General features: G+C 39.3%; 2 protein-coding genes across 2 annotated transcripts; one reads left to right on the top strand and one right to left on the bottom strand.

Moving 5' to 3' along the window:
• Positions 1–100: 100 nt before the first annotated feature.
• kcnk15 (potassium channel, subfamily K, member 15) lies at positions 101–18,115 on the top strand. The gene is made up of 3 exons (XM_070910715.1): positions 101–253; positions 16,442–16,875; positions 17,106–18,115. The coding sequence occupies exons 2-3, from the start codon at positions 16,578–16,580 to the stop codon at positions 18,113–18,115; spliced, it is 1,308 nt and encodes a 435-aa protein (XP_070766816.1). The 5' UTR covers positions 101–253; positions 16,442–16,577.
• Positions 2,569–8,029, bottom strand: ogfr (opioid growth factor receptor). The gene is made up of 7 exons (XM_070910782.1): positions 7,791–8,029; positions 7,172–7,234; positions 6,994–7,075; positions 6,818–6,896; positions 6,032–6,098; positions 4,941–5,089; positions 2,569–4,853 (listed from the first exon to the last, which is right to left on the bottom strand). Exons 1-7 carry the CDS (start codon positions 7,911–7,913, stop codon positions 3,749–3,751), a joined length of 1,668 nt encoding a protein of 555 aa, XP_070766883.1. The 5' UTR covers positions 7,914–8,029; the 3' UTR covers positions 2,569–3,748.
• Positions 18,116–25,279: the final 7,164 nt, after the last annotated feature.

Below are 25,279 nucleotides of genomic sequence, written 5' to 3'. Positions count from 1 at the left end.
CCGATCTCCCAAATCTCCTCTCTCTCTCTCTCTCTCTCTCTCTCTCCCCCCCAGCGTCCGCAACGGAGCGGTCCTTTACTTCACGGCGCACAGCTCCTGAATGGCTTTCTCTTTGGTTCCAGATAAACCCGAGCCTCCAGCCGAAGGGGCTGAACTCAATCTGGAGCGCTGCACTACAGTGAAGGGTGAGGGGGGCGAGGAGGAGTGAGGGAGACAGCAGGCAAGAGGGGAAACAATTTCGGACACCAAGAAAGTGGGCCGAGCTAAAAACGCTACAAATATGCGGGGGTTAGTGCTTTGACCAATTAGAAACTGACCTAAAACACAGATCATCCGTGTCTGCAGGGTAAGAAGAAGTCTTCTTTAAGGGTTCTTTACTGCTTCTGTGAAGAACTACAATGGCTCCAATTTAGCAGACTAATGCACCTCCATAAAGTTTGGGGACTCTCAAGAGACACATTCAAAAAAAGGATGGTCAAAAGTGAAGCAATGGAGGTCAAGACGTCCTGAGCTGCATGCGTGATGCTCCACAAATGCTGGATCCTACATTTCCCATAATGCAACTCAATAAATAACTCAGTAAATGCCCACTCCTTCAAACTCCACATCGCCTGTTTGTAACACAGACTCTCTGTTAAGAATTTATGATCGCCAAAACAAAGCCAAAATAACCCTGATGACATCACTATGACATCACCAGGGTTAGATCACGCTGATTAGTACTCTTCATGTGTAAATGAGAGAATCCCTTTAACTAATCAGGCTTTTAATCAGCATGGAACACTACATAAGTAAGAGACCTTTCTTTAAGACCACACTGGCTTCTTCAGTCTGATCTGACAGTGTGTTATGGGGGTCCCTTTAAGCACCAGGAACCTTCTATATGTTTCACCATTTCAGCATTTTTTGCAGCAGTGTAAAGTGGGATGGATGACAGGCATGGCTGCATCTCAAGTTTCGAAGTGATGCTTACATTGATTCACTATCTGTCCCCAGGCTAAGGCTGCAACTAACGATTATTTTCATTATCAATCAATCTGCAGATTATTGTCTCAATTAATGGATAATCAGGTTTAAGCTATAAAATGTCAGAAAATACTGAAAAATCCCAATTTGATGTCCCAAAATGATGTTACACAGTCCAAAACCCAAAGAAAGTCAGTTTACTATCACATAAGACAAACAAAGCAGATCTCCACAATTTAGCTGCTTGAACATCAAATAGTTGATACATTTTCTGTCGATCCACTAATTGTTTCAGCGCTAACCCAGACAGATCACATCATCATACCGTGGGACATAAATGCAAATAATACCCACAAAAATCTACATAAAAAGAGGAATAGCTTATATTATTAAACCATCACAGCCAATACGGCGCTTAAAAAAAGCCCAGAAATGACTCAAAAAGCATTTATCCATTTCCTCTGTCATGGAGGACAAGCATAACCTGAGCACTACACTTGATCTAAACTTAAAATGAGTCAACAAAAAGTGTTAGACGTTTTATTTATAATGTTCCAAACAGGGAGTGTAGATCTATAGAGATAGGCTGGACAAAGCAATAACAAACAGAAAGCTCAAACTCCAACAGTATATATATATATTTTTACTGTCCTTACTCACACCCTCGACTCCACACTGATCCTGAGGCCTGAACAAATTGTGTTGCATCAATATCTCTAACATCTTTTTTTTCTTCTCTCTGTTGTGAGTCACTCCACTTCACCGAGGCTCAGTCTGTTCGCTGGAAACAGACTGATATTTCTGACTATATGCTGCTGCAGTGGGAAATCAAAGAAGAGTCTCAGGAATAGGCGCAAACGCTGACATCTACCACAGTGTTATCCCAAAAATTGCAATTTAATAAACTATAACGGGGCTCAGACTTTGGCTAAACACAGATCCATTTCATAAAAGCATCAAAAAATAGTATAACTTTATTCTGTTTCGTCAACAACCAGATATTAAGTTGGGAAAAAAAGTCATATATAAAGAATTCAGTATTTTTGTTAAGTTATTACCATTTCGTTATGTAAATACCATAAATTCAACAATTAATAGTGAAAATTAAGTGCAAACATAAAAAGATGCATCAATATCATCACCCTGGCTTGAAAATGTTCATGGACTCCACCCATGACAAATTAACATACAGTGGACTTTAACTTAGTGCCAAAGCTTTATCAGTTCTGCCAAGAAGACATACATATTGTACAATCAACCAGTCTTATCACATTTTTGGCAAGGCTTTCAGTTGTTCGAAAGTCTACTCTCCAAATCTGCATGAAAACATACAGACTGTGCAACATTATTGAAACATAACTTAAGTGACATTCAGTCTTAAATCCATTTGTACAGCAGGGTCCAGATGAAACACAAACCAGTACAGAAAGTTTTAACTCAACACAAAAATCAGCCCAAAAAAAGAACAGAAAAAGCTCATTCAATTAATTATATTTCAGTGCAAAAGAAATTCTTCAATTGTGAAAGTATTAAGGTGTTAAAAATGCTGAAATAATTTCATTGACATATGTAAATAATAGTGCTCTATGTATTCTGCAGAGATATTAAATATCGGTTGCTGACATTATTAGGCATTACTACCTAAAAGAATAACTCTGGTAATCTTCTATATTTTTCTTATTGTCAATAAATCCAATGAAAAGACCAAAACCAACAATGAATTTATCCCTCTTACAGGTATCGTCTGTGTATCCAAAGCCTGATATACAGTATCTTATTCCTCTGTGCCACATTCTTGCATCGATGTCGAAAAACTAGTAAAACACATCAATAAGCCGCAATGTTGCACTGACTGGCGTGTTACAATAAACATGGGTACTGCATTTTGTTTTCGGTCGAGCCCACATACATCGTCCTGCTGCTGTAAATGTTCCCAAATCCCCAGATGAAAGTAGTCCCCAACAAAAACACTATATATTCCTGTTTGAGTAACTGATAAATACTGCTGTCAAATTATTTAGATTCTCGTCTTCAATAGGAACCAAGAGCTGCGAGCCACACACAGGGTGGGGAAGTCAGAAAGTACTGAGATAGACTAACGCACGGTTGGTTTTGGGAAGCCTCTCAACAGATGGCTACGACCTGCTACCAAGCTAACAATGCTAGCATGTTTACTGTCGGCTGACTGCTATAAGCTGTGCGAGCTGTTACAATGCACACTGACTGAGTTTAATAATGGACTCATTACTGTATGAATTGATTATTGAGAATTACATTTAAATAGCAGAGAGCTGTGCACTCTCATTATCTGATATTTTCCCAGTCAGACATTCTGAACAGAGCTGGTGGAAGTTTTTCGCTTTGCAGTGTTTTTCCTTGTTTGGTACAAAGTTTAACTAAATTTGCAAGGACAGTTGAGTTATGTGCTAGTAGATAATCTAGCAAGGCTGGCGAAAGCCTTTTGACACCTTCAGCTGTCTATGTCGGTCATGTGACCCTCGCCTTGAGGAGCCTCCAGTTGGCTTTGACCATCTCATAGGCTTTGTTGACAATAACAGAAATATTGAATAACACCAGCCTTATCCTTTAATAAGATCACACTCAGCCCCACATTTAGTAAGTTAATGAATTCATGTACTCCTTCAAAGTGAAAAGAATTGATATCTAATCATCAAATATAGTAGAAATAAGGCCCAGAAAGTCTTTTTAAGTCATACTCTGTCCCTATATTACATTTCATTTAAGCTCAAATTAATTTACTTTCTCCAATCATCCTGTTTATTCATGAACTCCCCACATTTTGGTCGGAGCTTGAGGGGTTTGATTCCATATCAATATCCTCCGACTCTTTTGCATTTGTCTGTTCATCCGCACCTGTGTCAGTGCTCGTCAGTGACCCATTTGTTGCTGACACGTTTGCCTGCGACGTTTCTTCCTCTTCCTTTTTTTCTGGCACTTGATTAAAATCAGTCCTTGGGATTTTTTCCTCCCTTCCCAAAGAAAGAGTGGGGGAGTGTTTTGAAGTCTTAAGGGGGGTTTGAGCTGACGGGCTCGTTTGACCAGTGGCTTTATTAGCACCAGCTTTTTCCTCCATCTGCCCACTGGCCAAGTCCCCAGCAGAGCCGTTGCTTGGCAGCACCTTGTTATCTTCTCTCTTCTTCTTCGGTGGTTTTTCAGTGTCTATGTCCCCATCTGTTTGCATAATGTTGTCTGGTTCCTGGATGGTGTCCTTCGAGTTGCTGGTAATTTTGTGCTCGCTGTCCACACAGGGCTCGCTTTTTGCCGTCACGTCAGAATTGGGTGACTGATCCATTTCAACAACATCATCTGCAGAGTCATTTCCATTTCCCAAAATTTCATTATTAGACTCAGCCTCTGCATTTCCATTTCCGACAGCCTCCGCATCTGGTTTTGGCTCAGGGGATGCCTCAGACAGTTTGTTTTTATCTTTACTTGCTGTTTTATCAGTTCCTTTCTGAGCCTTTGAAACATTATCCAGTCCATCCTCTTTTTGTTGCACAACTGCTTCTCCAGCTTTGCTTTTACCCCGTGAACATACTTCATCTTTTACTTCTCCATTTCCAATAGCATCAGATCTTTTCTCTGGCCTAACCCCTAATTGTTTCTGAATCTTTTTGGGACACCACACAAACTTCTCCTTTGGCTCAAAGTGAAGGTAGGCAAAGCGCAAAAGCTCCTGACGTTTCTGCTTGTCCCGGACAGCAAACAGGAAGTAGTCAAGCACGCTGCGTTTAACACTGCTGAGGGTCTTCTTGACAAGAGTCTCCTCCAGGAAGAAGCGGACAAGTGGGGCCTGGTAGTGCTCAAAGCCCAGCTCTCCGAGGCTCTTCAGGATGCGAGTGATGCGCAGGTTGTTGTGCATATTCCTGCGAGAGATGAGACAGTTGAAGCTGAAATTACAAACAAAAAACTTCATATCTCTGACGAGTTAATTAAAATATTTGAATATTCACCGCTCCAGGTTTCCAAATCGCTCCTTCCAATTTTCTGCTCGTTTCACTTCACCCGTCTCTTTGTTGACCAAACGGATGCCATAGAAGCCCAACATGAGTTCATAGGACTCGACCAGTCTCCTTTTGGCATCATCATTCTTCTTGAAGGCCTGGTGAGTATATACAGTGGAGGCAACAATATAAAAAACTGTAGGGCATTCCCACAACTTCTATGATCACAGTATTAAATTAATAATAATATATATTAATTAATAAGTAATACATTATATTAAATATGTTAAGGGTATCAAATAGCTATTGGTACAGTTATGGGTAAAAAAAAAAAAAAGTAGAAGAAAAGATGCCTTTCTGTGATGTCCACACGAAATGAACTGAATGTTTTGGAACACGTTTACCAAACATTAAAATATATTCTCTACAGAAGAATGATAATAAATTGCAGGGCTTGCTTGATAACCAATGTGCTTATTTGTGTCTTGCTATGCATTACAAAATGTTTGGAAAGGCTGGAGACAGGTAATGACTAAGAAAACAACTAAAAAATATTCTGCTTTGACTCATTTTTAGAGACATTACTCTCCACGATGACATAATTAGACTACCTGAGGATGTTCAAATTAATTTTGAAGGTGGACATTTTTTAAATATTGAGACTAGTGCTTATGATGTGTATATACAGTAGTGAGGTGACAGGAGATGAGAAGACAGAGAGGAGGGATGCAGCAAATGTGTTTTAAACCACGCGACCACCACGATGCCCATGCTTTCACCTTCTGTAGCTTGCTTTAAAAAAAAGAAAATGACTGATGATTTTAGAGAAACTATGGCAGCTGTTCCAATTTTTGGGTGAACTGACATGGCGTTTGGAGCCTTCCTAATATGATGTATCTCTAGCCAAAGCATCTAAAATACAAATTCAACCACTTGATGACATTTGATTCTATACGTCTGTAACGTAAATAGTCTAATAAATTAGTTGTGTTGTTGTATGCTGTGCCTGAAATTGCTGTCACTGTTGCCAACCAAATTCTGCACAATAAACTGTTTGGTAGAGCGTTTATTTAAAGACTTGTTTCCTATGATACACTTACCTCAATTTCCTTCTTGGTGAGTTCTGACGCCATGTAATTAACCCCCGGCTCTCTCAGTGGAAACAGCCTTACAATGGCAGCGGATTCAAGTGAGAAACAACACAAAACCAATTAGCATCTAATGAAAATATACTCTAATTCAATGAAGATGATGTCAGCTGTCCCTGCAACTGTTTGTAACCACAACATAAAACATACTCTTGGTACTTCAGCCCATAAAAAACACCACATACAGCTCTGAAGCCCCATGATTTTACAAAATACATCCTTCTAATAAACAATCCTGAATCCTGACTTTTGTGTACACTTAATCATTGTTTCTCTTTTGACAATTCTGTGTAAGTGATGCCTGAAATGAGATTAAGCAACCACATTGTTTGAGGGTTCACATCTACATTTTGACAACTAAAATGTGGAGAGATCATTCATAAATATATCAAACCAGTAGCAAATTTTAGCCTGAGCTTTTAATTTGGAATAAAGAGCTTGAGCAGGGTACTTCAATCAATGAATGTGTACTATTCTGAACTAAGTTTTCAATGACTAAAAGTGCTTTAAAAATAGGTATCAAGCTGCTGATTTTTATTAGTCAGCTGCTTTTCATTTACCCCCCCCCCCTTACCTGAAACAGTGGTGCAGCCGACATTAGCATCACAGCAAATATTAGAGCACACATTTTGCTAATCAGGAGTAACATGCTTCCAACAGCAAGGTCGCCAGAATAAGAAGACAATAGCTTTGTAACCGCAGCCAAAACATGCAACACAAGCTGTAAACAATACATACCATTGAATGTAAGAGTGAACTCTCTCCAGTCTCTTGTAGTCATTTTTCCATTCCTTAAGAAATGATTCAATGTAGACATCTGTACCAAATGATAAAGAAAGTGTCATGCCACAGCACACAGACTTTTTGACAAACACTTAAAATATCTTATAAATAAGAACTTATAAATATTTTACCATCAGGAGCTGAGGGAAATTTATTGAGATAAAACTGCAAATTGTTCATTTTGTCTTCTGAGCACTCATCATCTGTAAGATTCTGTCAAAAAACAAAAAGAAAAGCATATTTTGACCTCTCTCAGTTGTGATGGACAACATGTTTTTTTTCTGTTGGTTTAATTTAGCTATTACTTACAGGATATCCTCTTCTGTAGTTCTGCATGTCCTTTGCTGCCCTTATGTTTCTGGGCGTATGCCTCTGCAAATAAAGGTGAAAGTGAAATTAACCACCACAATATGTCTCACCGTTATATAAATGAAGGGCGAGTAACAAGAGTCGAGGCATCCTAATTCAAAATAAGTCGTATTATTACTAATGATGCCATGATCTGTAACGTTTCTAATGACAGTAGAAAACTGGCACGTTATACAAGTTAACATAAGTTAACGTAAGGCCAAGCTAATCCTGTGTCCTATTCCCGCAAAAGAGGTTAACGCTTAATGAAGACGTTTCATTTTAACTACAAATTACAAGCTCTACATATTAATCAATGTAAGCAGCCAAACATAATTTTGTAAACGCAACGCCCGCGACGTATAACCCCTCAAAAGTAAGCTAACGTCAGCGGCCAGCTAGGCTAGTTAGCAAGCCTGCAGCAGAAAGGCATAAAGCTATCATTAGCTTTCCTGTCATGGCAAGAACAGCAAACGCCTAGCCGGGTGCAAAAGCAATGAGTTACGAGTCAACATATTCCACGCCATGACAAGATTTGGGTAAGTTATGGTTTTGGCTGAGTAATAATGAAAACACGTACAGTTAAAGTAAAGACAGATTTGGTTTTGTCTTGACTTGACCGACGGCTTTGGCTCTCTCTGGCCGGGTCGTCTCCATCACTCTCCCAGGTCGAGTCGTACTCACAAACATAGTCGTCCTCCATTATTAAAAAAAACGGTATATGACTAACTAAAGCTAAATGAAAGCGTAACCTGGCTTAGCACAATAAACTGGCACGAATCAAGTCACACTTGCATGTTCGGGTTAGACGGGGACAGCCCTGACCATCCGTCTTTCCAGTCTACCATCGTCAGACAGCGGCACCGTTGGCGGCTGCAGTATTGATGTTGCCTTCATGCTCCCCCTAAGTAGCATTATACAACTTCACCTAACTTGACACACATTTGCCATTACCTTGACCGGAAACGAAGTCAGTCTTTAAAAACATAGCATTTTGTGGCAATTCACGTTTAAGAGTAGAAAAAACACACTGCTGTAATGTTGAGTTGCTGCCTCACGGGATCACCATGTAGCAGTAACAATTTAAGATTAGGAAGAAAAGGAAGGTAGCCTACACACGTTATTAATGCTGAGTTCATCATCAGTTGACCTCAGGAAGCCATGTATTTCTTTTTGGTCTAAACACCCACTCCTGATAACTGTTATCACATACATTTTACTCCACTGCGGTGTTATTTGGCATTCAATGAGGTTGTTAATGTGCTTTCTAATGAACAACTCGATTGTCCGACACAACGGGAAGGCAGCACACTTGCTGTGTTGGTTGATGGTGATAAAAACTGCAAACCGGCTGATATGAGTCAGGCAGCTTATCTTAGCTACAGGAAACTCTTTCACTTCACTGTTATATAACAAAAAAATGGTAGGTGTATTGATAACCAATAACCTAACAAATCCATTACGAAAACACTATATAAAGTGACAAGAGAACTATTTTATTAGCAAATATAATGTGCAATATAGTTAGATTTTTTTTAATGATGCAACATATAATGCAAAGACCAGACCAGACTCCTAAAAGACCATATCCAAGACAGATAGCCAATGGCCTGTGGCCCAAAGATTTTGATGAAGATTCAAATCTGAGAAAAATGTCAATATTATAACATGTACAGTAAATCATTTAGGTGTAAATATTACAGAAGGGTCAGAAATCCAGCAACTCTGCTGCTAAATCATTGTATTTAAATATCTGTGGGGCTATTTTTGTGGGGGATTTTAAAGAGATCCAAAAGAAGAAACAGTGTTTTCTGCCCTCATCTCTTTAGGGAGACAGGCCATTATTTAAAATTATAAATATCTGGGGATCATAATGAATCAAAGTTGTGATCAGTGCTGCAACTGACAATTATTTAAATGATCAATTCATCTACTGATTACTTTTTCGATTTTTCTTTATAAAATGTCAGAAAATAGTGAAAAATGCCCTTCATAAGTCCTTTTGTGATGTCTTCAAATTAATTGTTTTGCCTGCCCAGCAGCCCAAAACCCAAAGTTAGTCATTTTACTAACACATAAGACAAAGTAGCCTGAAGCAGCAAATACTCTCGTTGGAGAAGCCGCAATAAGAGAATGTTTAATATTTACTTGAACAATTCAACTAGCTCAACGAGTCAATAAATCCACTAATGTTTAAGTTTGGTGACTGGTTCAAGAGCAGCAGGGTTGGAAAAATATATGTACTGGGAAAGTTACGTTCAAAATTCCTTAACTATATATGTATCAGAAATAATAAGTATTGGTAAAAAGCAAAGGGACAGCTATGAGCCACATTTGAAAACAGGTCATACTCAATACTGCAAAATGTGAATACCATAGTAATAATAATATAACACAAATGAACACTGTGACACAAGACTGTTTGTATATTCTCAAAGCAGATCGACCAACTGAGTTTATGTCATTAACATATAAGGCAGCATTTCTATGTCATGACTTTTAGAAACACTGCAGCCATTCATACACAAACACAGTCCAATTTATCTAATAATCCTGTCTGAGTTCTCATTAGAAGTGTCTTACACGTGTGTAATATCTTTAGTATTACTGTGTCATGAGTTGGATTCAGTTTTCATACTGTAAGTACCAGCAACACAATGAAGGAGTCAGAGGTGCAAACATATAATTGGACCATGATGTCCATCTTTTCAGTAATTGGACAGATGCATTTATACATGGGAGTATTTCCTTATTAGAAGGTATAAATAGAATTGTGTATTATCACAGGGGATTGAATGTTGAATGGCCGCTGGTGTGGGTTTCTATTTTTGGTTTTAGTTACTGTGGAAACCAGAGGGCTCTGCATGCATCCAGTATTTGCTGTTGCTATTTAGTGCCTCTGCTTTATGAAATGGATTCCCTATTGCCTCTTTCTCAGTGAGTTCAATACAGATGGAAAGATCTGTTATTATACACAGAGATTATAATAATTATGTAAACTCAGTCTGGCTGTGTTAGTTGGGGATTTGAGAGGAATTTAGGGCCAGTTTACAATTCTATCTCCCCATTATAACTGAGTTTCCTGCTTTTATCTCTACAGGAGCTTGGTGGGTGGAGTCGAGGGTCATCTGGGGCAATGCGGCTCACCAGGATTGTGATGCACCAGCTATTTGTGAATTCATGCCTAGGTTTGTGTGTAAAGTCCTTGCTAAGTTCTTGGTAACTACTAGCTAGTTTCAAACTGATTTACTAAAATTAAACTAGCTGGTAAAGACTTTAGTAATGTGTAAATTAGTTGCTAGGAAACATCTGTAGCACTGTCCAATCAAAAGCAATCAACTGTGTAAACAGGAAGTCACTGTGGTATCACATGTTGTAACCAAGCACCAACCTCCAGGTCTGAAAAGTGAAGCCAATGCGGAAGTGCCTTAAGCCTGCATTCTTTTTAATGGCCACCAGGGGGCGACTCCACTGAAGTCCAATTGTATAGAAGTCTATGAAAAAATTACCCTACTTCTCACTTGATTTATTACCTCAGTAAACATTTTCCTAATGACTTTATTGTCTCAATTGCTTGCTAGTTTCAAGTCTTTAATGTTCATTTAGTAAATTATGGTCCCATTTTGAGTAAAATAAATGATAAAGTAGGGTATGCTTTAGGGCGTGGCTACCTTGTGATTGACCTGTCAATCAGGTTAGAGGCATTCTGTTTTACTAAAAGACACTGTAGGAGTTTTTTCCGATAAGTACATTTACAAGCTAACTTTGTTTGCAGCCACTTAGCGTGGCGTAACCAGGAGCCAGGTACAATCAGGTTGCCAGTATAGGTAGGCGGGCATAGTGTCCTTGGGTTCTCAGATCCTCAGCTCCACCCTCTTTTCCAAATATGGTCACTTCTGGCTCCAAAAAAACGAAATGGCGAAGGCCAAAATGCCAAACTTGAGGCTTCAAAACGGTAGTCCACAAACCATTGAGTGACGTCCCAGTGGTTACGTCCACTCTTTTATACAGTCTTAAGGGAATTCACAAGCTACCCCACAGTATATAAAGTGACTAAAATTAGCTCCACTAACTAATGAATCTCCACATAGTTAACACTAGGCTAAGTTTGAACTTACCAACACTTTGTCTGATTGGCTGCCATGCTGATTTGATGTAAGTCCATCAGTTTCTCTCCCTGGCATCTGCCATACAATTTAAAGCAAATAGAAATAGCTTCTAGAAGCTTCTGGAAAACTTTGCAAGACCTTGAAGGAACTAACAGTCTAAATTACGTTGGTGTAGTTTGTTTACAGCAATTGGTGTCTCAAATGAATGTGGTAATGATGTACTGTATGTATTTTAAGTAACTAGCAGCACCATACTATAATTAGTTAGCAGTGAATTGTGAGTCTTATATGTGTGAGTCACATAAAAAGATAATGTGCCTTTTGCACAAGCTGCTATGAGTGATACACTGGTGCTTTACTTCTACTTGTGGGAAGTTGTGAAAACTTACTGTGTGTAAGTACGCAGCCTGCATCTCTGATAAGAACCAGTTCCCTGCCTTGTGAAATGTAATATTTATTGTAATATTAAATTATTGTGATCATTTAAACTATTCTCTTTCCATTCATCTCTCACAATTTATATTTAAATACACATATCATGCCTTCTATTCTACATATTTTCATGGACTAGTACATGGAAATATTATATAAAAGTGCATTAACTGCTTGCTTCAATCATGACCTCACTATGATTACAATAATCAGGCAAATGTGTTTACAATTTTAAACAGTAAATGTGGTCACTGAATGACTTATGAGTTGTATGAAACAGCAGCTGAGATTATCTGTGTAAAAATGACAATGTGAAAGCAATCAGTGGTAATTTAAGGCCTCCTGCATGCTTCAAATGGCGTAGTTTGTATGCTGAGTTATTGTTCATACAATTCATCCAACACAAAAGAAATAAAGATTTAGAACAGTTCTTTTGAGCAACATTAGTCTGTGGTGTCTAACTTCTGAGAAAAAACCCCTCCAGCAGTATTACCATGAGTCATACTTTCTCAGATCTCATCAGATTGCAAATTGTGTTTTGCTTCAGTTTGATTTGCTATATAACCAAATAAAAATGTGAATCAATAGTGTGCTATTTCTTCTTCTGTGAAGCCATCACATAAACTGCTGAGGAAGTATTTGCTGACAAAGCAAACATGAAAGGAAACAAGCGTCTTTACTTTTCAAAGAATTGCAAGAACAGAAAGTAGAAGAAAGGAATGAGGAACACTCAAAGTTTTTTATTCACAGAGAGCAACTCAGTAGTCAACATGATGGTAGAAGGTGACAGATGAACTCTTAACACTCTCATGTTACAAATATATCCCCCGTGTACAGTACAAAGTAGACAGGCCTCTGGGTGTTGTACCACAGCACCAAATATAACACAGTCAGTTGCAGATCTGAGGGGATAATCCTTAGTCTTTTTGTCTAATATTACAGCGTAATATTACCTGGTATGTTCTCCTCTGTAGATGAAGGCAACTTCTTTTCTGCTCTGACAGGAAAAACATTTTTAGTCATGGTTCCTCGTCACGGTTACTATAGCGCAAGTATTTCTAAAGAGGTTCAATATACATCCAGAAAGCATGCAGTACAGGATATGTCCAACTTGTCACAGTGCTTGTTTAAATTTGGGCATGAATGCAAACTGATTAACATATTTTGATTGATATTTTGTATTACAATCCATTGAGTTAAGTGATCAGTCTTCATCAAGGACTGAGCATTGCATTTATGATCTATGTTTCTGTACTGTGGCTGCATTTGCCCCAATTGTTTTGGCCCTACTGTTGACATACTTGCATGTAAAAAATACCTGTTATTCTCTGCATATGTTATCTGTCTATTTCTTGTATATCACACACCATTATAAATGAAAAATTATGAAAAATTGAAAGTTTGTTTTTGACCTTGGAAACAGTAGTTGACGAAACAATCTAGAAACCATATAGCTGCTCTGGAGCTTTCGATCATATCGCACGACCTTCCTCAGCTAATGGAGTTGTCATGGATTTGTACATGTTCTCTTTTCTGTTTTTTTCTGGACACTTTCTGTCCAAGTTTAGAGTGAAAGTGATAATGCTTTGGTTTGCGAATGGCTGCGGCACATTTGCGTGCCTCTTCTTGGCAATGTATTTGCTCTACTGCTGGTATATAAAGGCATTGCAGTGTACTGTATCGTGACAGCAAAGCCTCCTCATCCCTGTTATCCACCAGCTGTCAAACCTTTCGTTGCGTGTCTTATTTTTTTGTATCGTAGCTCAATATAATTTCCAGTTTTCCTGCTCCTTTTCGAGTTATGTTCAGTGAAGTTCAGGAGGGAACTCTGAAACCACTCTTAGACCTTTTGTTCGATATTGAATTTTAAATTTCTTTAGAGCATTAATGTTGCAAAATGAATATACGTTTTAAATCATGGCTGTATCAGTAATCTGCGCACACATGCTCATAATTTACATATTTAATGGTACACATAAAGGAATGAACTGATTTTTGTTCTAATATTCCTTTATCAGATTAGGACACAGCCTATTCTCCCCTAAACTGCAAAAGGAATCCAGCAGATCATTATCTCGATTAAAGCATTTAAATTTACAACTGTCCATATCTTTGTTTCTTCAGGTCCTCGTCCTCTTTTCACTGGCTGCACTGACAACAGGTTTGTCGACACACAAATCCTCTCTCTGTATGGAGCTGCTTCCTCATCTTGCACTCCTGTATTGTCCCTGTCTGTAATTTTCTCCTATCCTTGTCAAAGCACAGCTGCTGTTCCCTGCTAAAGAGCCCCTTTCCATCCTAAAAGTATGGCTTTTACAGAGGAGCTTAATTTTTATAAGCCTTCCTCCAGGATTTTGCCAGATTTGCATTTTCTTTCCTGCAGAATTGGCAGGTGGGTTTTATTTAGAGGAGAAATGCGCCTTCAGGCACAAGGTCCTCTTTTCTCAGCGTGACACCATGTGCATCTTTAAAAACGGGTTTGTACCATCTGCATACTCTCAGCATCACCACAGACACCGAGGAGGTCTTTCTGATTTCATGAGATACAAAATGGACAAATGCTTTTTGTGGACAGTGTTTAATGTGACAAAATGGGAGTTTTTTACATTTTGGGAAGAGGTGAGCAGCGTAATGAGCACTAGGGAAAGAAATCACAAATTCCTCTCAAAGATAAGAGAGTAACAAAGTATAAGCAATAGAAGCAGTCCTGTGAACATGAATAATACAACAAAATTGAATATTATAAATATAAAATTGAAAAAAGCAAGAGGCTTTATGAGCGAGAAAGCAGACAATGGATGACCTTTCCATAATCCACTTCATTTGTTTTCATTGTTTCTTGTAAATTACACAGTGATATGTGTGTGTGTTAACGAAATGTACCTGAGAGAGCAGAGAAAAGAGAGAGCAGAACTAAATCAATGAAGCATCTCTTTGAGTCTAAATACATATCCCTAAGCCCTGGCCCGATGGGGATTGATGGTCCTCCTCACTTTGTTCCAGGTCCTTGGGCTTTGGAAAGCATGTGAATACGAGCTGTGTGGATTGATGGGTGGCTGTTAGGGCTCCCGGTTCCTCTCTTATCGGCTGAGATGTAATTGATTTATGGAGAGCTGGTTTGAATCACAACAGGGATGTAAGTGTGCTGATTTAGCCACTTAACACAACAACAGGGCCACCGAGAGCAGGTTGCTCTGTTTGAGAGGAACAAAAGAACACACAGTAATCCACCTCCAACACACTGCCAGTGCTTCTAAAACCTACTGTGACATAAGGAGGATGCTTCTATTCAGCGTTTATCTGATAAAGACTGTGTGACATTTCTTTAACTTTCTTTCCACGTTTCACTAGAAAGATCCAGCCTAAATAATGATGCTCGATGTCGTGATGCAGTGACAACGTGATTCACCGAACGAGGGCCTGGATCATTACGCTTAACATATTAGCTTCAGCCTCACTGACAGTCCAAGTCTGTGCTTCTGGTATAGGTAACCATGGCAACCAGCATCACCTACAGTAGGTTTTCCAGAAGCATCTAGTGTAGCAATGCCGTTTATTTAGCCGCTGTATGCACATGCATCAGTTCTCTAATGTGCACACACACACACAGACACAAGTGTCCATGAAAATGAAATCATCAACATGTTTTCAGAATGACCAACATTGAAGTCATGATCCAAAGAAACAGACCAGTAAATGTGTATCTATTTAGCTGTTAGGGCGCCATAGCTGTTGCCAAAAGAACTAACAAACATTACTATCTTTTTTAAAAAATCACTTCTAAAAACACACTTTTATGGATTGGCTTTCTTATAGTTTCAACTTGTTAACATGTATGTATATTTAAATGTGTGTATTCATGTCTATATAAGGATTGTATATTGTAGGCTTATTATATTATCTTTTCCCCTCATTTAGTTCTTCAAATGCTTCCCTATTCACTTGATTTTTCACTTGATTATTACTTTATTGTTGTTACAATATTGTTTGAGGCTGTCAAATGGTTATAATTTACATGGGATGACATCATAACAAGACCTCAAAAAATGTGTTTTTAATTGTTTTATTTATTTAGTTTTTAAATGTCTTCATAGGCCCATTTGGTCACCAACATGATCCATTTTTATCCATTGACGTTTTGGTGTTTTGTTACTTGTTCAAATGAACACTAACTATAATAAAGAATTTTATCTATTTATTTATTTATTATTATTATTATTATTTTTTTTTTTTTAGCTCCCAGCATGTTACCTGAGCTCCAGATCCGAGAACTTATTTTAGAAACATATTTTAGTATAGCTTTGTAGGCTAATGGTGTGTGTTACTTCCTAAACCCTTGTTACTCAGCCTGTGGATGTCTCCACCTTGGATGCGCAGTTGTAAGGCCACATGTGAAATCTCACTGGTCGCTGTCCATGGTGCTGAACCCCCCCCCCCGGTATCTGCCGGGTCGAGACAGGACCTCACTTGTTGCACTTGCTGTGATAAGACTGAACATCTTACTGTGTCTTAAACATATGTTGTTATATTACACAGCTTTTTATTGGTGACTGGTTTGCGCATGCGAAGAGGCAAGCAGAGGCCACTTGCTTAAACAGATGACCGTATCGAGAGCATCGATCGCTCTCAATGCGCACAGGAGGATATGCGCGTTTTCACATAAACAAGAAATCTGAACCTGGTAAGATAGATTTCCAGGTTTTATTCCCCTACACGCCTCTCCCGCTACTACGTTTCACGCAACAGGCTGCAACACCAATGTGGAGTCTACGCTGAAGAGCAGTACCACCTGTAGGCTAACTGTGCCTATCTGCTCCCGACTTTTCATGCCGACACCGAGGATGAAGAAGCAAAACATCCGGACGCTGTCGCTCATCCTCTGCATGTTCTCCTACTTGCTGGTCGGCGCCGCGGTGTTTGACGCGCTGGAGTCCGAGTCGGAGAGCTCCCGCAGGCGCATCTTGGAGCAGAAGCGCAACGAGATGAAGAAGAAGTACCGCTTCTCCGAGGACGACTACCGCGAAATCGAGCGAGTGGTGCTGCAAGCTGAGCCCCACCGCGCCGGGAGACAGTGGAAATTTGCTGGCTCTTTTTACTTTGCTATAACTGTCATCACTACCATTGGTAAGTTCCTGTAATGCTGCTATCTTTGGAGATGAGGGATGATGTTTTACTGTGGTGTTGTAGTATTCACAGTGGAGCATTTTTTATTTTTCTACATGAATGCAACATTAATAGGCAGTTTTAATTATAGACTAATTGACTAACAGACAATTGCTGCATGTTTTTACCATCCAAGTGTTGCTACAGTATGCGTCACAGTGTTCCTCTCGTTTCCATCTCTCTGCATTAAGGTTACGGACATGCAGCACCCGGCACAGACGCAGGGAAGGTCTTCTGCATGTTCTACGCTGTACTGGGCATTCCTCTCACTTTGGTCATGTTCCAGAGCCTGGGAGAAAGGATGAACACATTTGTCCGGTATCTCCTACACAAGACGAAGCAGTGCCTGGGCTTTCGACGCACTGAGGTGTCCATGGAGAACATGGTCCTGGTGGGCTTCCTGTCCTGCATTGGAACGCTGTGTGTCGGGGCTGCAGCCTTCTCCCACTTTGAGGGATGGAGCTTCTTCCATGCTTACTACTACTGCTTCATCACACTCACCACCATTGGCTTTGGGGACTTTGTGGCCCTGCAGAAAAAGGAGGACCTCCAGGAGAAAACGCCCTATGTGGCGTTCAGCTTCATGTACATCCTGGTGGGGCTAACTGTTATTGGGGCCTTCCTGAACTTGGTGGTGCTTCGCTTCCTCACCATGAACACTGAGGATGAGAGGAGAGATGCTCAAGAAAGGGCGTCACTGAAGAGGGACAGAGGCCTTTTAGACGGGGCTCTGGGTCTCCATGTTGTAGGGGAACAGAGCAGAGACATCCACAGAGAGAGGAACAGGAGCAATGTGGTGCACAGTCGTAGTCATAGTGCGCTCTTCCTCCCGATGGAGGAAGGAACCAGCTGCACCAACCTCATTGCTTCCCCAGTGGAAGATCAGGAGACGCAAAGAAGCCCCTGCAGGCACAGGCTGCATTTTCAGATCAAGGCGGGCAGACGCAGGCCGGAGTCAAGCCTCAGCTCCCTCTGCTCCTGTGTGTGCTACCGCTTGGGGATTTGTGATAGTCCTCTTATGTCCCACAGTGAACACCACGGCTGCCATATCAATTCTGTTTACTACAACTCAGTCTCCTATCGGATCCAGGGCTGCTCGCCAGGTTCCAGGGACATCACTGGACTCTCTTCCCCAGGAAGCACGCTCTCACCCGGGCATAGCTTCGGGGAGTTCCCTCGTTCAAGGAGAAAGTCCGTGTAAAGAGCACTGAAGTGATGGAGAGTGTTTGCACAGAGTGTAGTCAGTATTTTGAATGACACGGTATTTTGTTTTACACCTCTTTTGTGCATGTCAGAAGACACTGATTCTGTTAAAACGAATAAGTCGTCTGTTGTGTCTATTAAAAATGATTTTATTTGTTAAGCAGGGATGAGATTTCTTATCCTCTTTTGCCATGACATTATTTATACTAGTGATTCTGCTGTTTTCCTCGCATGTAAGCCAAAGTGCAGTGCATGCTAAAGAGAATGTATAGCACACAATGTGAATGCATGAGTGCTATGTAAAGATGTAAACAGTTTGGGCTTTTAGTCTACAATTTTAACAAAAGTATTTTGGATATAGTGCTTATTAATGACTGTATACCTGTTCAGTGAAGGTATGTGAATGATCCTCAGTGGACTCTGCTCTTGCTTTAGACAATACACAAACTTTTTCATGCCATAGCTAGAAGATGTCATACTTTTATATTAAAAAAGCCTTAAAGAACGTTGACCAAGCACATGAGATATGTGGCTTCTTAGCTCAGTGAATTTAATAAATCCTTTTATTACTTGTCATTGGGGGGTAGGATCTGTGCATTGTTCAGCACTAAAGAGATTATGATTGTCACATGAAGAATTTAATGGATGTAGCACACAACTGATATGTAGCAGGTTACTAGTAAACTTCCCACAGTCCTGGAAGAGTTGTCACTTTCCAGCCAGGGAGGTGTTGTTTCCTCGTAGACTTGGTTTGTAGTCAGATTCGATGTGAGTCTATTACAGTATAGTTTTATTAAAACCAAAGGAAAGGACCTTTAAATGTGTGAGTGTTGTTTTTTTTAATCAAAGTTTGCTCAAAGTGATCAGTTGTATGAGGTTGTTAAGCTTTTGTGGTCATTCATCATTCTGTTTGCGTTTTTATCTCCAGGAACCGCGTTATATTTGGCTGCGCAGAGGTAAAAGGGTGCCAGAATTAAGTTAATAACACTACTTTAGTTATATTATAACAGGAATTATGGCGACTAAGTGACTTACAGTAGATGATAAACCCAGTCAGCACTGATTTGGTGATTAGCTGTCAGAAGACTTGGAGGTTAAAATGGGCCAAATCTGGTTGAAAGGTGAATGTTTGAGACATCTAGGTTACATATAACTGTTGTGACAGTCAACACCATTATTTAATATGTAGTTATGTTCCGTTTCACACTAAATTATAGTCATTGAAACAACCAACATTTTTTGATCTGCAAGTCACCAAATCAATGCTTACTGGGGAAATACCAGTGGTGGGATGTAACTAAGTATAGTATTATACAGTATTATTACAGTATTGTACTTGTACCTCACTTGAGTATTTCTATTTCATACTATTATTTACTTCTACTTCACTACAATTCAGAGACAAATATTGTACTTTATACTTCACTGCACTTATCTGACAGTTTTAGTGACTTGATACTTTATAGATTCAGATTTTACATACAAAACATATGATTGTCTTAAAATATGTTGATTGTTACAGATTAAACTACATATTGAACCCAGGAACTCCTCTAACTCTCCCAAGTGTTCCTGTCTGTTTGAGCTATGAAGTAAATAATAAAACAACCATAAACAACAAAAAGAAAATACCTCCATTCTCCTGTGCAGCACCCAATATTTCATTAAACACCACACCTTCTCTACTGTCACGAGATAAAATCACATCATTTGTCATAGCGTCTGCACGCTGCCTCCGTTTTGCTATTTTTAAAACCTGTTTTTGGTTTGGAATGAGGAACAGAAATCATGAAGTCTTTATACAAGTGTCCCCAAGCATACATATCAAGCCATCTGTTGATCTGCTGGAATAGTCGGCTACTTTACATATAAATGTAAAACTGATTGGGCAATAGAATCTGAAATGGTGATTGGTTATGAAATGCCATCTGCTCTGGCTGCTTTGGGGTAGAAGTAGGGACGTTTACTCTTTTCTTTACATTGTCACATCACATGCTCTAATTCTGAACCGTTCCTTACTGTGTGCAACAAGTCAGGTTATACAAAGTGTGTTTGTGCACTTTCACATATACAGGATTTCCATCATTCAGTATGAGCTCTTGACAGAGAAAAAGGAAGGGAATTAAGATGCAATAACTTTGACAAGGGGGCCCCCTACAGGTGATAACACTGTTGGGGAAATTTGAGGAACGCAAAGTCACAAAGACAAATGTAAAACATTTAGCCACTAGAGGGCAGTATATGTCCATGATTTGATTTAATTCAGACACAATGAATAGTATTATAGTAACATGCATCAGTCAAAAAGTCAAATAATAACACTCATAGTGTCATTGTTATTGCCTGCAACCCTCTCTGTGGAATTGGGGGTCCATAAAAGTCTAAACCTGGTGTGGTGTCAGGTCATTACTAAACTACTTCACAAGCAACATGCAAGTCAAGTCAAGTCAATTTTCTTTACATCGCTCAATATCACAACTGCAAATTTGCCTGAAGGGGCTTCACAGTCTCCTCAGAAAAATGGAGGAAGCCTCAGGAAGAGCAACAGAGGCGGGATCCTCTTCCAGGACGGACAGACGTGCAATAGATGTCGTGTGTGCAGAATAGAAAACAGTAAAATTACAGCACAGAAAATTAGAATGACAATAAAATCGATGGATTATAAAATATAGGGTGAATATGGATCCGAGAGGACGACCATATGACCTCCTCTTCACCAAGGAGACCTGGAGAGAGGACAGTTTAATGAAATCTTAAGTGAAGAGGTAAAAATGAAAGACCAAAGTCTGGTTTACATTTTGTCATTTGCAAGTGCCTTCATCATTTCAAGTGTTAGTTGTTAAAACAGCGTAAATAGAAGAGAGACAAGAAGACAATGATCTGAGAGTTGGGGTGGGTGATACCATAAAATGTATTATTAGTATTAATATACCAGGGCCAGAATCACCAATATCAATACTGATTCTGATGGCTAAGTGCAGCAGAGAGTGCATGCACTACGAGGGTTCATGTACCCAGAATGTGATCTAACATGAGACGGATCAACTTCTTTGGTATTGATCCTATTGACACTATTATCGATACTCAAAACAAGGCTTGGTATCGGTGGTATGAATTTAACGCATTCTCTGAGACAGTAATTGAGTCTGAAATGTCGTCTCATTGGCCCTCAGTGACAGATGACCGACATCCACTTGACTGTGAGAGTTAAATTCTGGTTTTGGATGATTTCTTTGCTCCACTGTATGCTTATATTATCCACAGGCCCTTTTCTCATTGACTCATTAGATCAATATCTGTCAAATCAGCATTTGTAGCTGTCATTTCTAATACAAATTAGGCTACATTGTTCGTACTGAATACATCGATTCAAATATGAATTTTCCAGGAAACGGTTATCAAACGAACTGCCTGAGTCGTACAACGAAAGTATTGGCACAGAACCAGGACACAATTAGTTTACATTGATGGATTACAGCAGAGATGCCCAAATTTCTATAACACAGATGCTGAAACAGCTACATGTTAAATGGCATGGTGTGCTATGGCCGGCCACTTCACATGTTAATCTCATTTGGATGTCCTTGGATAAGAGATTTGAGCTACAAAGGACGAGTTTCAATGAAACCAGAATATAATCCTTCGGTTTATTGAATTTCTTGTACTGTTTATTATCAGTGCAGCATTTTCCCATTGTATCCAAAATGAAGAATCCATCCAGGTTGAAGCGGACTGAAACAGAGCGAGGTGATCTTTCTGTCCTAATACATTAGTGTAACATAAACCCAAGAAATAATTCCCCCCGGTGACAGAAGAGTCCCTTCATCTCATGCAGCTATTTTATTATCTGCTCAAACAATTTTAGGTTTTATGAGGTTTTTTTTGTGCCCAAGGACGTGGATCAAAGTAAGGTGCTACATCTCCTGCTAAAATGAATGATCTTGAAAGGGATAATCAAATACAGACTCATCAAAATGAGAGCTGGTCCTCGTAGTCTGTGGATAGATAATTATACTCTTCTAAGGATTACTGCAAATGTATTTAAAATGTAAAAATGTAGTCTGCTGTAAAGTAACATTGGGCCTCTTGCTATTCGCTTTACATCTCTTGTTGTTGCATTTTTTTGGAGAAGAGTAAAGTTAGTATTTCCCATGCGGTGGATGTCTCTGTCACTTTTCTGTGTGTGGTTATGTTTACTTTTTCCCACATATATATATATATATATATATGGCATGTGTCTCAAAGTGAGGCTCGCACTCTTGCCAAAAAACATTTCTTGTGACACAGATAATGGGTCAATTCTAAAGCGTCTGTTCCATTTAGCAACTGATGACTGCAAGAAAGTGTGCATCAAAAGCTTAAAACCAAATCTCTATTGCCATCAACAAACCCCCGTCTGACTTCTTTACTGTGAGATGTGACACTAATGATCATAACCGTGTGCTGCATACAACACAGGACCTTTATTTATTCATCAAACAGTACAAATTTCAGCTTAAGTGAAAGATAAAAAGTATTCTTCACTTTTATTTCTACTCACAAACTTAAGAATAGCCATTTATAGATTTTCTTACAACTTAAAGAGGTCTCTTAAGTTAAGAGTAGATCCTCGATGACTGCAGCACAGAAACAGGGCTGAGACATGTTTCGATGGATTGTAAATTTCAGTCATTGTGACGAACAATACGGTAGCTGAAGGAAAATGTATTATTGAGATTTAGATTTAATTTGGTTTGAACATTTGATGGGATGTTACACCACTTTTTCCTCTTCTTTTGCATTTATCAGGGGTGCAAACAATATGACTAAAGCTGGCGTTCATTTTGTTTGCAATAACTTTCATGCATTTATATTGTCTTTACTTGTCACTGTGGTGCTAAATTCTCCTTAGTATATATTTCCTCTGACGTACCTTCTCTACCAGCAGAAGAATTTATTTCCTGAGCCAGTTTGGTTTTCTTTTTGTTTCCATTCCATCCGGTGTTTCTATTATTTAATCCCTATTCATGCATTGTGATTTCAATGATGTAAATATTAGATTGTCTAAATCACATTACTGAAAGGCTTGTTACTTCTTTATGTTATATGTAGCTAACAGTAAGGTAAATTCATTCATTTTGGCCAGCTGCCTAGATGCCTAGTCTACACTTCCTGTTTATGCAACATGCTTAGTTGCTAAAGACCCAGGCACATCTGAAGTCCTTCAGCCCACTCCACCCAAGCAACCCGAGACTGGATTTTAATCATTCAGCTCAGACTGCTGTGTCCCAGGGACAACTTAACAAAATTAATAGAACGGTATGTTGTGGAAAACATGCTGCCTCTCTCTACTGTTGAGTCACCAGCTTTCAGGCAGCTGGTTAGCGAGATACCCTGTCCAAGGCAAATGGCCAGGAAAACTTTGATCAACAGTGTTTATATTATTCCATACTGAACCAACAGTGCTGAAATGAAAGGTATAGACACACTACCAATGGCAGCATTGCACAGACATAAAATAACCAAAAAGTTACTTATCACAGTTATGCATTACTTTTTGCTGGAAGTAATCAGTAAAATGTAGTTACTTTTTAATGAGGTAACTAGGAACTGTAACTAATTACTATTTTTCTGTAACTAGCACAACACTGGCACTGAGTAATGAGTTCAACTGCTCCAGTGGCCAACCGGTCAGATTGTGGTTGTACTGGGTAGCTTCCAGGTGTGAATGTGTGTGTGAATGGGCTCTCAGTGAAACTTACCTTAAGGTTAGAAAGAAAAAGAACAACATACCACTGCGTAGAATTATTCTAAAAGACAAAAACAATTTAGCAGATGTCTCATAAATCCTTGTTTCTGATTCCTTCATGTGATTCATCATGTGATCGCTCGAAAGTTGCCCTTTAAGTTTCCTTTTACACTTTGCTGTATGTAAGAGTAACTCACTTGATAAATGTGTCTCATTCAGACTTGGCTCTGAAGCCATGACAAAAGAGAGGGAGATGTGATGTGACTCAGCGAAGAACCTTTTTCACTCTAAATTGTCTCTTTAGAGTGTTCTTATCTGTAATTATTAGAAGTTTGATGAATACAGGCCGCGGTCTCAGGCAAACGCTCTGCCTTTTTTCCACTGGCGATGAAAATGCTCTTCCTCTTGCTCCTTTTATAATTCACGTTAAGTTTAACTAAGAGTGAGTTGAGGGTTGGAAGACGCATGAGTCCTGCTGCATTCATGGCCGCCGCTGGGAGGCAATGACACACTAGATGTCTCGAACAATGTGCCTCCTATGTTTTCCCAGCTGTAGCTTGGTTGCCATCATTAACCCCCCCCCCCATCCTCTTTACTACTGCCACGACTGAGTATTAGATGGAGGTAAGCAATGATGAATAACAATTAGGATCTTTTTGAACAGATACCAAAGAAGAGGCCAGTATCAATATGAGATTTTTCATATGCTAAATCTTTCATCGTTCATTTCAGTATAAATGTTGACAGAGCACGCTGCAGCGTGGCTCAAACAACACGATAATTAAACACTTACTTCAAACTGAGATGTGAGCAAATAAATTGGACATCGACACACACACACACACACACACACACACACACAAAGGGCAAAATAATCACATCCATTCTGCTGAATTCTCTGCAGGAAAGTCATTAATGGTTTTAAATGAGGACGAGCTGCCACTGATACAACTGATCAGTGTGTGAAATGGAATTAGGTGGCTGAGGATGACAAGTGGAATCTTTTATAGCCAATACTCATTGCTCATTGTGGCAGCGTAAATTATGCTTTTTTTTGTCTAATGCTCGGTGGTTAACAAATGACACTGACAGCCCGCAGTTTCTGCTTCCCATTGACAAATAATCAATTTAACCGATATAATCGTCTATATAATCGCTGGTACATAATCTTCTCATGGCAAATTGGTATCTAACAGATAGCGAGTAACCACAGTTGTGAAAGTACTAAGAAAGTAAGAAATTACTCAAGTACTGCGATACTGTAGCGTTTCCATCATATTGTAATAGATTCAAGTTTGAGACTAGGCTGGCCTAAAGGCAACCAGACCCTAAGGATCGTATGGGAAGAAATGTCAGAGACCTCAGAACAAACACCACTCAACCACTGAGAACAACAGGTAAAATGACAATCTTTATTACATTATCGTCATTCAA

The sequence above is a fragment of the Enoplosus armatus genome, chromosome 8, assembly GCF_043641665.1.
Source record: "Enoplosus armatus isolate fEnoArm2 chromosome 8, fEnoArm2.hap1, whole genome shotgun sequence".
Taxonomy (NCBI): domain Eukaryota; kingdom Metazoa; phylum Chordata; class Actinopteri; order Centrarchiformes; family Enoplosidae; genus Enoplosus; species Enoplosus armatus.
This window is presented reverse-complemented; position numbering and strand designations above follow the sequence as displayed.

What these genes read in the sequence shown, in the direction of transcription:
- ogfr (XM_070910782.1), bottom strand. Translation starts at nt 7,913, where the DNA reads ATGGAGGACGACTATGTTTGTGAGTACGACTCGACCTGGGAGAGTGAT. An exon ending in AATCTGTCTTTACTTTAACT is followed by an intron (nt 7,235 to 7,790) that starts GTACGTGTTTTC and finishes CTTTATTTGCAG; the next exon opens with AGGCATACGCCCAGAAACAT. An exon ending in TCACCAAGAAGGAAATTGAG is followed by an intron (nt 5,090 to 6,031) that starts GTAAGTGTATCA and finishes TATACTCACCAG; the next exon opens with GCCTTCAAGAAGAATGATGA.
- kcnk15 (XM_070910715.1), top strand. Translation starts at nt 16,578, where the DNA reads ATGCCGACACCGAGGATGAAGAAGCAAAACATCCGGACGCTGTCGCTC. An exon ending in AACTGTCATCACTACCATTG is followed by an intron (nt 16,876 to 17,105) that starts GTAAGTTCCTGT and finishes CTCTGCATTAAG; the next exon opens with GTTACGGACATGCAGCACCC.